This window comes from Myotis myotis, unplaced genomic scaffold (assembly GCF_014108235.1).
Source record: "Myotis myotis isolate mMyoMyo1 unplaced genomic scaffold, mMyoMyo1.p scaffold_m19_p_1, whole genome shotgun sequence".
NCBI lineage: Eukaryota > Metazoa > Chordata > Mammalia > Chiroptera > Vespertilionidae > Myotis > Myotis myotis.
In genome coordinates this window covers 88,017,937-88,031,984 of record NW_023416313.1, presented here as the reverse complement: position 1 = coordinate 88,031,984, position 14,048 = coordinate 88,017,937, and the positions used below count along the sequence as shown (strand labels likewise).

Below are 14,048 nucleotides of genomic sequence, written 5' to 3'. Positions count from 1 at the left end.
ACTGAACTGAATTCATAAAGCAAGAGTACTAGTTTAGACATGCATACATAATATATTTACCATCACATCAGATTTTCTACTGAGTGAATCTTATCCTTCATTTGCAATATTCCATTTGTAATTTTTCAACCTTGCTTAATTTTCTTAATATGAATAGTTAGCTACTTCTTTGGTGTGTCCAAATGAGAACTAACCTATATAATAAAAGCCCAGCAACCGAAATGATGGAACAACCAGAACGACCGTGGCCCCTCACCCCGGCTGGCCCCACCCCCAGCGAGGACCCCCACCCCAATCAGGGGTGTGGCTGGCCTGCAAACTGCCCGCGGCCCCTCACCCCAGCCGGCCCCGCCCCCAAGTGGGGACTTCCACCCCGATCCTGGACCTGCATCAGGGAAGGCTGGCCAACCCCCACCCGTGGACTGGGCCTCTACCCTATATAATCCTATATAATAAAAGGGTAATATGCAAATTGACCCTCACAGAAGAACAACCAGAATGACCGCTCGACCAGTCACTATGAGGTGCACTGACCACCTCTTGATCTCTTTCCCCGGCCGGCAGGCTCCAATCACCTGATGGTGAATGGGGAACCGGGGGTGGGTGGCAGGGGATGTAGGTGGCACTAGGCCAAGGCTCCTGCCCCACCAATCGCCCCACATACAGAGGGCAACCTGCGGTGGGGGCGGGACCGGCAAGTGGGTGGGAACGGCCGACCTCTTGGTCCCTTCCCCTAGCCATCAGGCTCCAATCGCCCGATGGCGAATGGGGAACAGGGGGTGGGTGGTGGCAGGGGGCAGGACAAGCTGCAGGCAGCCAGGGAAGATGGCTCTGATCGCAGACCAGGCTTAGGGACCGTACCCATGCACGAATTTCATGCGCTGAGTCTCTAGTTATGGAATAATACAGACAGTCTTCGGGTTACGTCGCACTTGATGTATGTCATTTTGTGGTTACGTCACACCATCTCATTTATTTATTAAAAAAAAAAGTTCCATCATTTCGACGTATGTACATATGTGCTTTATGTTTTTTATCATTTATTTACCACAAGTAAAGGTCAGGAATTGTTATCTTTCTTTTAAATTTATTTTACTGTTTCACTTCATTACTGCTGTGTGTGTGCTCCATGTGAGTGGCGTAGGTGCTTATGTAGGTGGGTTCCGACGTACTGCGAAAATCACACTACATTGCCCCGTAGGAGCAGATCTCCGACATAACCCGAGGGCCTGCTGTATTCTGGTCATTTGAAATCTCTTGAGGATTCTCACCAAAAGTATCTTTAAAAGGCACAAAAATAGCGCTGTTAGAAAGAACTTGGTGCTAAGGTCTGAATTTGTTTTCCAGGTGGCATTGCATGCCTGTGGCGTGGCAACAGACATGGTGATTGAGCACTGCATCCAAACTCGGGCTGCCTTCGTCACGTGCCCTTGCTGTTACGGTTTCATTCAGAATACCTCCAAGTTTAATTTTCCAAAAAGGTGAAAGTCAGTGTTCTACTTAAGGCACGAATATGGGGATTAAACCAATGCACACTACTCTTTTGATATAAAGTTGTAATGAGACTTCAGTTATGAGCTCTTTTCCTCTTTCCACAATGGCAAGTACTGTTTATAAGTTTTACAAGGAAGAGAGGGTCTCCTCGATGTCTGCCCTTGATTTTTCTCCTGGATCAAGCTCTTGCAGAAATTTAGAAGCAAGTGTGTTTAGGAGTCTGATGACCAGAAGTCTTACAGCTTCACCACTTCTCTGTGTACTTCTGAATGGAACTCATTCCCTATGAGAGGCAGGAGGTGTGGTGGTTAAGTGCTTAGGGCCTGGAAGTATTTCTCCGGGTGCAAATATTGGCTCCTCATTCTTGTATAAGTTGTTTCACCTCAAGCAACTTACTTAAACTCTTTTTGCCTACATTTTTTCATCTACAAGATGGAGGTTATAATAGTAAATGACCTCATGGTTTTTGTGGGAATTGAATGATATATATGTAAAGCCCTTAGAAGCCACCATAGAATTTACACTTAATTAATATAAGCTGTTGCTAGTTACAGTAGTAGCAGCAGTATTTTTAAATACTGCCCATGGATGGTGATGATTAGTCTGCAAGTTCGACAGCCATTTTTGCAGTGCTTCTTATCCCACATAGTCGGGGTGACATTCTAATTCTCATCACTTTAACTCAGCCTTTGGTGTGTATGGCATTTCACTCTCTGAGCCATAGTTATTGAGAATCATGCCAATCATTTTAACTATAGAACAGATTCAATATGTTAGTTTTGGAAGTTTATCCTATAATGTGTCAAAAATGATTTCTTGATCATTTGCATCATTACTTTTAAGAAGTTTTATAATTTAATTTTATTAGTATTTATACTTAAAAGCTTCTTATCTACATAATTTAGAGTTAAAAGTAAAAACAATAGCCTTCTTATTTTTGTCTTCCATTGTTTTGTTATTTACTACAATTTGCAACTAATTGAGAAAAAAATAAAGGAACTCTGGACAAGCCAAAAATAGACTATAACTTGCAGCTTGTTCAATAGCTGAAATTTCATGTTATTCTAAATCTACTTAGATAAAATTCATATTTTATAACACACCAAGAAATTTAAGGCTAGCAATAGAAAGATTCTTAAGAATGCTAATTTGAGTTGCTCAGCCTGCACTCTCACTTAACTGATTTTAAAGTCTCAACTTAAAGCTGCCAATCACATCTCTGTAGATATACTGACATTTGCCCCCTTTGTCATTGGAGAACCACTCCAAGGCACTATGCCCCTGCCCTAATCACTCCAAGGCCAGGTAGCAGACAACTAGGGAAGGCCCCTATGCCCCAGAGATTGCTCACAGTATTCACACTAGCCAATCCTAAGCTTGTGCACCCTGCCTTGCCATGCCTTCCCAGGGAATCTGCAATAAAGGCTCATTCCCTCTGCCTCCTGACCCCTGGTGCTTCCCCTGTGGCCCTGTGTCGTGACATGTCATCCCTCCTCTTGGGAACTGTGAGGAATAAACTGTCTTTTTAATGGCAGCCCCCTCCTGATCTGTTGGGCCCTCTGCTCCTGACTAGCAATAAAACTTTCATTTGAAAACAGATTAAATCTGTGGGCACTCATGCGGGGAAGAGAAAAAAAATGACTGTGCTTCTCTAATAGTATAAACAATCTTTGAAATAACTTGTTTGTAATTAATAACAAATTGATGGTATGTTTTGCCTTTATATAAAGTCATTTCAAACTGATATAGTTTTTAGTTCAGGATAGCATTACATACTCTTCAGATAAAATATTTTTTAATTATAATTTAAAATTTTAGTTCCTTCAAGACTATTTCTATTCTTAATATTTGGCATTTTAAATTATGACTAATTTCTTTTTCTTTTATATTTCAGTGAACAATTTAAGAAAACTTTATCATACAAGGTAACCTTTAAAGATCTAGATGTGTTCTTAATATACTTTTTATCTTTTTTATGTATTTTCCTTTCAGATTTCTAATAGAGTATATAATCTACAGTATAGTTATATTTTAATTACTCATGAACATCTAATGTGGAATTTCTTATTGAAATCAAGGTTAATCTTTACATAGTTGACCAGTTTTTGTAAATGGTCTGAGCATTTACCCTGGATGCAAGCCAACTAGTTAGCCTGCCACAGTCTCATGGATGCTGAGAGAAGACAGGAGACTCCTGTGTCTGCGACAAACACAGCTATTGCTCACAATGATGGGGGGAGCCAGACTATCATTTTTGCACTGACTTCCTGAGACTCAGTGCCTACAGGGCAGCACAAAAAGAGCCAGGTAACACTTATACACACACAGTGAGTTGCATTACAGGAAAAGAAACCTGAGCTTAGGAAACCCAAATGTTTTAAGATGTAATCTTTAAGTAAGAATGCCTGCCCTTTACTCTGGAAGAAGACACTATAGTTTCTAAGGCTGTTTCCTAAACAAACATCTTTAAAAGGATAATCTGGAAGAGAGACAAAATTATCAGTAAAAGTAAATGTTTTAGGTTTTGCCAGCCACTTACAAATCTTCCACATATTCTACATTGTCCTTGCCTTTGTTGTAAGTTTACAACCCTTTAAAATGTAAAAAAATAATCTTAACGTTTGAGCCGCACAAAATCGGGTCATAGGCTGGATTGGGCCTGTGGGCCATAGTTTGCCAACCCCTGATCTGAAACAAAGGCAGTGCCTCTGCTCACAGACATGAAGAAACACAGGAGCCCCACAGAGAATTGCTTCCCAATGGCAGTCAGCACGTTACACAGCTCTGAGTTGCCAACCTGAGCAGAGCAGTTTCCAGCTTGCTTTCTTTTTTTAATAATTTTTTTTTATTTTTCAATTATAATTGACATATAATATTATAATAGTTTCAGGTGTTCAACCCTGTGATTAGATATTATATAACTTACTAAGTGATCATCTTGATAAATCTTGTACCAGGCATAGTTATTAGAATAATACTGACCATATTCCCTGTGCTGTACTTCACATCCCCATGACTATTCTGTTACTACCAATTTGTACTTCTTAATCCCTTCACATTTTCACCCAACTCCCCTCCCATCTGTTGACTATCAAAATGTTCTTTGTATCTATGAGTCTGTTTTTGTTCTGCTTGTTTGTTTTTTACATTCAATTATTGATATGTCTTTATTGCCATTTTATTGTTCATGTTTCTCTTTCTCTCTTTCTCCTCCTCCTCCTCCTCCTTCTCCTTCTACTACTACTACTTGTCAGAGAAGCTCTTTATATGTTCTTCAATTCTAAATGATAGCTTTGCTGGGTAGGGTAATCTTGGTTGTAGGTCCTTAGTTTTTATCACTTTGAATATTTCTTGCCACTCACTTCTGGCCTGCAAAGTTTCTGTAGAGAAATCAGTCTTATGGGAGCTCACCTGTAGGTAACTAACTGCTTTTCTCTTAAGATTCACTCTTTGTCTTTAACCTGTGGCATTTTAATTATGATGTGTCTTGGTGAGGACCTCTTTAGGTTCATCTTACTTGAGACTCTGCACTTCCTGGACTTGTATGTCTATTTCCTTCACTGGGTTAGGAAAGTTTTCTGTCCTAATTGTTTTAAATAGGTTTTCAATTTCTTCCCCTCTCTCTTCTCCCTCCTGCACCCCCATGATGCAAATATTGGTACATTTGAAGTTGTCCCAGAGACCCATTACACTATCCTCATTTTTTTTTTTTAGATTCTTTTTTTTTTTTTTTTGCTGTTCTGATTATGTGTTTTTTTGTTTGTTTGTTTTTTTGCTTCTTTATATTCCAAATCACCGTTTTGATTCTCAGATTTATCTATTCTCCTGTTGATTCCCTGTAAATTACTCTTCATTTCAGTTGGTGTATCCATCATTTCTAACTGTTTCTTTTTCATGGTTTCCATGTCCTTTTTATGCAATTTAATATCTCTCTAAGTTCTACTCTTCCATTAAGTTCACCAAACATCCTAATAACCAGTGTTTTGAACTCTGCAGCTAGTAGATTGTTAGTCTCTATTTTGTGTAGTTCTTTTCCTGGAATTTTGTTCTGTCCTTTCATTTGGGACACATTTCTTCATATCCTCATTTTGGCCACCTCCCTGCGCTTGTTTTTATGTATTAGGTAGAGCTGCTGTATCTTCTGAGCTTGGTAGAGTGGCCCAATGTAGTAGGTGTCCTGTAGGGTCCAGTGGTACAGCCTCCCCATTCACTGGCACTGGGTACTCCAGGTGTACCCCCAACCACCAGGTGGACTGTGTACACTTCCTGTTGTTGAGTTTGATTTCTGTTGGCACATGAATGGGAGGGATTTACCCCCAGGATGATCAGCTGCAAGGACTGGTTGTGACCACCATAGAGGATCAACTGTACAGGGGCCCACCCATGGAGCAGAACTTACTGCAGCAGGGCTCAGGTGCCTGCTGAGCCAACGTCTTGAGTTTGTCACTTGTGGAGGTGATTGGGTGGTGCTTCAATAGTGTCTGAAGCTGTCCACCTGGTATGCTGGCTCTGGGGCCACCCAGGAGGTGTAGTCAAAGGTCAGCCACGACCTGTTCTTCCCAGAGCCACCAGGCATGAGCTACACAGTGATCTACAGAGAGCTGCTTCTTGTGCTGGGCTTGGAGGTTGGAGGTGCCCAGGAGAGGCCAAGCTGAAAACCAAAGCCAACTGCTGCTAGTGCTGGGCCAGGAGCCATTTAGCAAGAGGTACAGGGCATGCTGAGGCCAGATGCTGTGTTTTACAAAGATTTTAGGAAAGTCTGAAGCATGAGCCAAGACATGCTATTCATATGGGAAAGCCACTGGAAACAGCATGGGTGGGCCTACAAGCTGGTGAGGTGGTGTATCAGGGAGTCACCAGGCCAGGGTGAACAGTGATAGCCAGTTTGGTGGAGACTCAGATATAGTGCCCACCTCCCAATTCTTATCCACCACACATGGGTGTAGGACCAGCCCATTTTGAGTCTCCAACCCTCCTACCAATCTTGATGTGGCTTCTTCTTTATATCTTTAGTTGTAGGATTTTCATTCAGGGAGATTTCAGGCAGTTCTGAATGATAGCTGTTCTGTAGTTTAGTTATATTTTGATGTGGTTATTGTAGGATGCAAGTACAGCACTTACCTATGCACCTTCTTGACTAAAGGCCCCCGTTTCTAGCTTTCTGAACATCGCTATTAACTAATTAAATGATCAATAGCATGACATAATACAATCTAAGAAATGATCATGTTTGAGAGAAATGCATAAATAATCCTATTAAAAGTCGATAAATTAGATTGGATTTTTAGTTTGGTTAATTTAACTTCCGGCAAAAACTCACTAAAATATATAGTATCATTTTATATAGCACCCTTGCCTTCTACGAATTTTCCCTTCTTCTCTTTCCAACAGTGAAATCGGTGCAGTGACCTAAAAATGTTCATTCTACCACCTTGGCACCTATATCTCCTCCACCTGTACCTCTTAAATGCCCAGCTCCAACTCTGTCTCCTACCTCTCACCTCTCTCCAACCCCCAACCTCTGCCCACCATATACACAGAACCTGTGGAGAAGAGAGAAACTTTTGTGTTCATGCTTTTATTCCGAATCGGCACTTTCCTCATCTTTGCATACAGGATTTAAGTTTTCATATCCTGGGGAACTATAAGATTTGGGGGCAAAATTAGTATCCCAGAAATTTTATTTTCATAAGATTCAAAACACCTCACCTTACTCTCCCAAGACTCTGCTAATAAAGTAGAAAATGAATTGAAAAATAACCAAAAACTAGAGGCTTGTTCTAATCCCTCCTTGAGTGATGCTAGGCAAAGCAAACTCTGAGAGAATGTATAGCAGAAGCCTAGGGAAGTGAAGTCAGGTGCCACAATCTTACTGCCTAGAAAGAAAAATTCCTAGAGGTAAAAGAGGTGGGGCACCCAGGCTCTTCCAGAGCAGAAAATTCATCTTTATCACCTCTTTCTCCCACACCCCCCAAAGCTGCTTGGCCACCAGCCTTTTTGAGGGTCTCAGATGTAAATGCTCTATAGAGAAGTCTTGAATACTGTGGTAAGATGGTACCTCGGTATTTCCTAACTTAACCATGATGGTTGGGCTGGCAGACAGAACTACATGGACTAGTGCCCCAATCTCTTGAGAGTCACTTTAGAAATGTTTTCCTCCATGTTCAATTGCCATTTTATTGTTCATGTTTCTCTTTCTCCTCCTCCTCCTCCCTCCCTCCTCCTCTTCCTCCCTTCCTCCTCCTCTTCCTCCTCCTCCTCCTCGGTCTACTACTACTACTTGTCAGAGAAGCTCTTTATATGTTCTTCAATTCTAAATGATAGCTTTGCTGGGTAGGGTAATCTTGGTTGTAGGTCCTTAGTTTTTATCACTTTGAATATTTCTTGCCACTCACTTCTGGCCTGCAAAGTTTCTGTAGAGAAATCAGTCTTATGGGAGCTCACCTGTAGGTAACTAACTGCTTTTCTCTTAAGATTCGCTCTTTGTCTTTAATCGGTCTCTCAGCCGATTTTTGCATTGAGTTGACAGAGTAATTTGAGTTAACTAGCTCCTTAATGAGCTCCTTAACGAGCTCCTTAACAAGCTCGGTCTCGGAAAGAATTAAATTCTTAAGTCAAGGCCCCACTGTATATTTAAAATGAATCTTAATTTACAAACATCATGAGGACAAAGGGTATGCTTTTTCTTGCCTTTTCATGTTATATAATTCTAAATTATTCTGCCCCTTTTTGACTTACGGAAACTTAATAAAAGTTATTTATTTGAACCATCTTATTAGTACTCCAGACATTGCCACTAAATGTTACAGTGAGCATTGAAATGTTTTTTCAAATGCATTAAAGTTGAGAAAAAGTTAACCCTTCTAAAAGACCCAGCATTGCACTCATTTCAATGAGCTTATTTAAAAATGGAGGCTGCAAATTGAATGTACAGAAGACCAAGGAGACAAGGTGATGAAGCTGAGTTCCACCTGTTGGCTAAGCTGACAGGTGAGATCATTTACACACTAAGAAAGTGCAGCCGTTCTGAATGAACAGTTGCCTGGGAACACTGCAGTCATCTTGACTGAAACCAATCACTCACCTTTGGCTACTTGCAGATTTCAGAGTGCTGTGCAGACTCATCAGCTCTCATCCCTCTGAAGCAGTGGTTCTCAACCTTGGCTGCACATTAGAATCACCTGGGAATCTTTTTAAAATCCTGATTTCTGGGCCACATCCTCTGGAAATTCTGTTTCTTTGTTACTAATGTTGTGGCCCCACCCCATAACAAAGAAACAGGATTTCCTGAGGATGAGGCCCAGAAATCAGGATTTTAAAAAGATCCCCAGGTGATTCTAATGTGCAGCCAAAGTTGAGAACCACTGTGAAGCCTTCTTCTCTTTTTATGAATGCACCTTTCCTGACATTGTTAAGCAGAAGCAATACTTTCCCTCCCATTCCTTCAGATCCACTTTATGGTTCCTCTTAAAGCAGAAATAGGTACACCTCCTGCAGCATTTGGAGCGAGAGGAGAATGAGTGAGCCAGGGGAGAGTGGGGAATGAGCAAAGGGTAGAGAGAGGGGAGGGCGGGGGAGTAGCCAGCACTGGGAGTGCTGGGTCTCTGGAGAAAGACAGAAGCCACCGTGATCCTCTGCAGCGCCTCCTTTCCTCTGGTAGTAGGAAGAAACGCTGCTTAGAAGGTGTTTTTGGAGCCATGTTTCTGAGATTCAAATTTCATTAAAGGAAAAATGTAAATGAACTTTAGGTCTTCTAGTTTAACATTCTATAATCACCAATTGTAAGTATATTTCCGCTAAAAGCAGCTGTTAACTGGCCCTGACCATCTTCCGTGCCTCTGCTGCCGAGACAGCCCTTCAGATGTAGAGCTGTCTACCTGAGGGAAGGTTCTGAGCACTGTGTTCTGACAATGTGCTTATTTCAGAAGCACTATTTGTGCAGCGCTTTATCCAGTTAATGTAGAACTCTAGAAAAATGAGGTCGTTTTAAAAAATATGTTTAATTTTGAAGCAAAAGGTTAAAACAAACCCACATTCTATTGCTTTCTCTTTTAGGAACACATGATCCTGTGCCGATTTGCAGATCAGACAGCTGTCCAGCTTCCACCCCAACGAAGGCTCGTAGGTATGTGTTTTCACTGCAGCTGCTGAGCAGAGTACGTACCGCAGGCCTAGGAATGAATGGAGCGACTCTGTACGGGAAAAACTGGTTCATTTATCAACAAGAAACTAAAGATTATTTTCCCCAGAAAACTTAATCCATATTGAAAAAGGCTTTGCAACAATAACAACGCTTTATCCCATTTTTGTTAATAATTAAGTTAAATACATTTTTAATGTTAGTACATTGAGTAGCATTATTGTTAGATCTTTTACTGTTACAAACAAACTGAAGGACCTACCAAAAGCCCCATAAGAAAATAAAAAAGATCAACTATGTGCACCAAAACTGATGGATTGAAAACGTATGAACAAGAATGGTATTGTCCTTCTCAGAAAAAAAGAGGTGCTTGTATATTATTAATCATAGACCAATATGTTTGCATTTATAATGTTAAGTATTGCCTAAATGGAAACGCCTACAATGGCATTTCAAGTTTAAGTGATAAATGTATCCAAGACTTTGCTTTAGGAAAAGAAATGACATGTAGAAGGACAATGGCAGCTAACAATTATTGAACATTTAAACACTGTGCTGACTGCCCTCCACCCATTATCTTAGTAAATTCTTATAAACATATCTATGGGATATGCACATACTACTATTTATATTTTAGAGACAAGAGAACTGAGACAAAAACTTGCCCAGGCTCCTTCATCTGGTAGATGTCAGAGCCACCCTATGAACCCAAATTATTTGATCCCAGCCATGAAGCTCTTGTCCATTTTTGCCCACCAGTGATGGAGTCCAAAGTGAGGGCTTCCAATGACTGAGTAGAATCCAAACTAGTCTTAACAATTACTTAGAAAAGCCCCACGTTGGAGACCATCCTGGTCTGGAAAACAGATTACGTTTCTTCGGCAGAGTGCCGGACGGAGTCATTAGCTTTCATCGGGCCGTGTTATATGAGAAGTAGTTGCCATTAAACTCTACAGTCGAAGTCAGCATAGCAAGGTAGCCACCGTGGAGAGGCATTGGAGACCTGAAGCTGAAGGAACAAGTGATTTCCTTCTCTTTCTCACTCTGGTGCATAAACATGGAAAAAAGCTTGCTCCTTCCTGCCTGCCACCTCTCTCTCTCTTCCTCCTCCCCTCTTCCTCCTCCTTTTCCTATCCCAACACTTTGAGTTAGGTGAATGTACATTTGCTGTATAGTCCACTACACATACTGAGGTCTAATTTACATATATATGAATTACGTTTTATATAACTTCACCAGACTCAGAGAAGACATCACTGGTGTGCTGGGTGGGGGTGCACATGGTGACGTTTCAGGCATTAAACCGGAAGGGAGTGGCTGGAAGGTAAGCTGCTAGTTAAGGACGAGAAGCATTTGGAGTGATTAGTGGAAGACCAGGAAAGTCAGGTTCAAAGTCAGACTCCATCAAATGTCTACATCTGTACTTTGCACAGGTCATATTTTTGTTCTGTGAACATTTTAGGAAGCTTCCCAGACCCTAAAAGGTAGACTTCCAACAACTGCATTTCAGTTGTAAAGATACTGCCTCAACATGTGAACATGAGATTCTGGAAAGGGATCAAAGCCAAGGCTAAATGAGCTGTGGTGTAAACCCAGGGTGGGTACTGAAGGAATGTAGGGCATCCCATCTGACAGAGAATGTTTCATTTAAGTTGAAAAGTAGATGGAGGTGGGAGGGGGCATTTACAGAAGTCTTAGAGGAGGAACCATAGTTTAAGGGGGAAAAGTTAGCCTTCTGGCTGTTGATGAAGAGGGGTGATTTAGCCTAAATGGAATCCTAGACATCTTTCTTTATATCACTTTAAGACAGTTAATCTTTTTTGGCATGAGCCTTTTAAGGAAAATATACAAAATATTTTAAAATGGAATCTCTGGTTGCCAATTCTTCCTACTGATTTCACCTTCCAGTCTTTCTGTGAGGCTTCTTCTGTCTTCCACTGAAGAACTGTTCCATTTCAGTTTCTGTCTTCACTTCTGAAGCTTTCGTTTAGCAGAATCAGCTGCCTTTTAAATACATCCATTAGAAATAATGCTTAGGTACCATTATAATTATTGAGGAAAAATGGAATGAAATTCTATGGAGTCAGTAACCTTTTTCTGAATTTAAAGAACTTGAAAGTCTAAAAGCCATAACTTTTAATATATTCAACCCCAAATCATTTTTTTCCTGGGCTACTTTTGAAATAGAAGTTTGCCAAACAAACACAAATTCACTGCTTTACTTGCCAGTCAGGTTTCCTCTTGTTTTGCAAAGGTTACAAAGAAAATTGAATACCACTATTTCATATGCGTACAGGAGCTCTGAAAATTAACACTATATTACACGCAGCATTACACATCTACCTGAAATAATCACACAATTTAGAATTTTCACAAATATTTTCTATTTCTCACTTCTTTATTGTCCTAAAAACTCCAGGTGCAAACTGCAGCATTCTTTCAGATGGCCCTCTGTTCGCATGTCATTTTAGATATGAAAAGCAGATATTGTTTGTTTCACAGTATGACAGATGATGTGTTCTCATAGGGTATGGAAGAGGAAAGGTCTTTACATGGATTTTTAATCAAAGTGGGAAACAGAATCTATAGTTTTTATTTGAGATTTATTTATAAACATATTTTAGAAGGTTGACATTATTTAAATTACTAGTGGAAACAAATCTCAGACATGTTATACATTTGTAATTGTTTTCTCTCCATACTGATCAAGAATTAAATGGAGAGAGACACTAAACAGGACGTGGGGGCAAACAGCATTCTCCATACACCTATAGATTGTGTCACTGTATAGGGTCCCTTAAATGAATTGAAATGGCACTGTTAACTGGACTGTGTCTCATGATACCTTGGGCTGTATTTCAGGAAAGCAGTGCATGTGCCTGGTGGATCTGGACCGAGCAAGAGCTGCAGAAGAGCGTGGCTACTCCGTCCAAGTGATATCCATGGAGCCAGAGAGCTGCTCTCCCAAAAATAACATGATCGTCGGCGTCCCCATTTAGAATGAGATATTCCCATTTGATGGTTTGCCATTTGTCTTCATGATGAAAGCCCAGTGGCATTCAGGAGGTTCTTGGCACAAGTAGGAAACAGCATTAGCCATCTTGAACCTATTGTGCTCAGGAAGGAAAGCAGCAGGGAAATCTTTGAAGAAAGACAGCCTGCAGAGCATCGCAAATGCTTTTATAATGTGTGATTAAAAGCCACTGGTTTTCAGAGTGAGAATGCGCTGAAGTCCCGGCTGCCAGCAGAATAATACTCTCTAGTTGAGGTTCCATCGCTGGAATAACAATTTCCTTCTCAGTTCACAGCTTTTCTGATCTGGCTAATGTGGTGTTCAATTCAAAACAATGCATGTGTAGCTTTTATAATCACGTAGATACCCCAGTGGAGGCCAAAATTCGACTCAGTGGGGTTTGTGTGTTTGCTTTATATGTCTAACAAGAGTACTTTTTCTATCATTTTTTTAAAAATCTAGTCAGGTAATTACAGAATGATTAAACTTTTAAGCTGGGGTGAGTTGGATTTGTACCTTATTTCATATACTCAATTTAAATATACTTCCCATAAATCACCTAATGAAATCATCTCTGGTTCAAACATTTTTTATGAAGACATTATAATATAATTGTAATATATTTTCCATTATGGGCATATGTAATTTGGACATAAATTCTAACTAATCAGTAAATACATTAATTAATTATTGAAGATCCATTATTTTCAAGACTCTGAAAAAGATTACTGAATTAGTTAAGTTCTTTATATCATAATGGTCACAGGATTTGTTTTTCAGATATCAGTCATATTTGAGGGGTATAACTTATTGAGTATAAATCAGAGGTGGGAGAAGTATACGTATATAAGCTTATTTGAATAGTTCTCTCTACCCAAATTCTTATTCCACCAGCCAAAGTTTTTTTTTTTTTTAAATATATTTTATTGATTTTCTACAGAGAGGAAGGGAGAGAGATAGAGAGCTAGAAACATCGATGAGAGAGAAACATCGATCAGCTGCCTCCTGCACATCTCCCACTGGGGATGTGCCTGCAACCAACGTACATGCCCTTGACTGGAATCAAACCCAGGACCCTTCAGTTCGCAGGCCGATGCTCTATCCACTGAGCCAAACCAGTTAGGCCTGCTTTTTTTTTTTTTTTTTGTTATATATCCTAAGCTATTCCATTTTAGATAAGATTTAATTCATTATTGTTGATGGTTTCAACTCTGTATGACATACCGTGAGGAGAAAGGTCTTTAGTAAATAAATCTTTTATCAGTGTGGGTTTAAATACAGGAAAAATTTATGGGAGTGGGGGGTGTACTCTTGTTTTCTGGAATGAAATTGGAGAAAAGAATTAATCATCAGCCCTGAGTAGTCATTTGCACCTATAAATACACTATGCTTTTATCCTCG

At 40.2% G+C, this 14,048-nt stretch overlaps 1 protein-coding gene across 1 annotated transcript in view; it reads left to right on the top strand.

Annotated features, from left to right (window-relative positions):
• Positions 1–13,558, top strand: part of GSTCD (glutathione S-transferase C-terminal domain containing) — a 141,436-nt gene extending 127,878 nt beyond the window's left edge. Inside the window, exons 9-12 of the mRNA XM_036344123.1 lie at positions 1,348–1,481; positions 3,389–3,419; positions 9,550–9,619; positions 12,497–13,558. Of these exons, the coding sequence (XP_036200016.1) occupies positions 1,348–1,481; positions 3,389–3,419; positions 9,550–9,619; positions 12,497–12,633 (372 nt within the window). The 3' untranslated portion in view covers positions 12,634–13,558. The remainder of the gene's footprint in view (positions 1–1,347; positions 1,482–3,388; positions 3,420–9,549; positions 9,620–12,496) is intronic.
• The last annotated feature ends 490 nt before the right edge of the window (positions 13,559–14,048 follow it).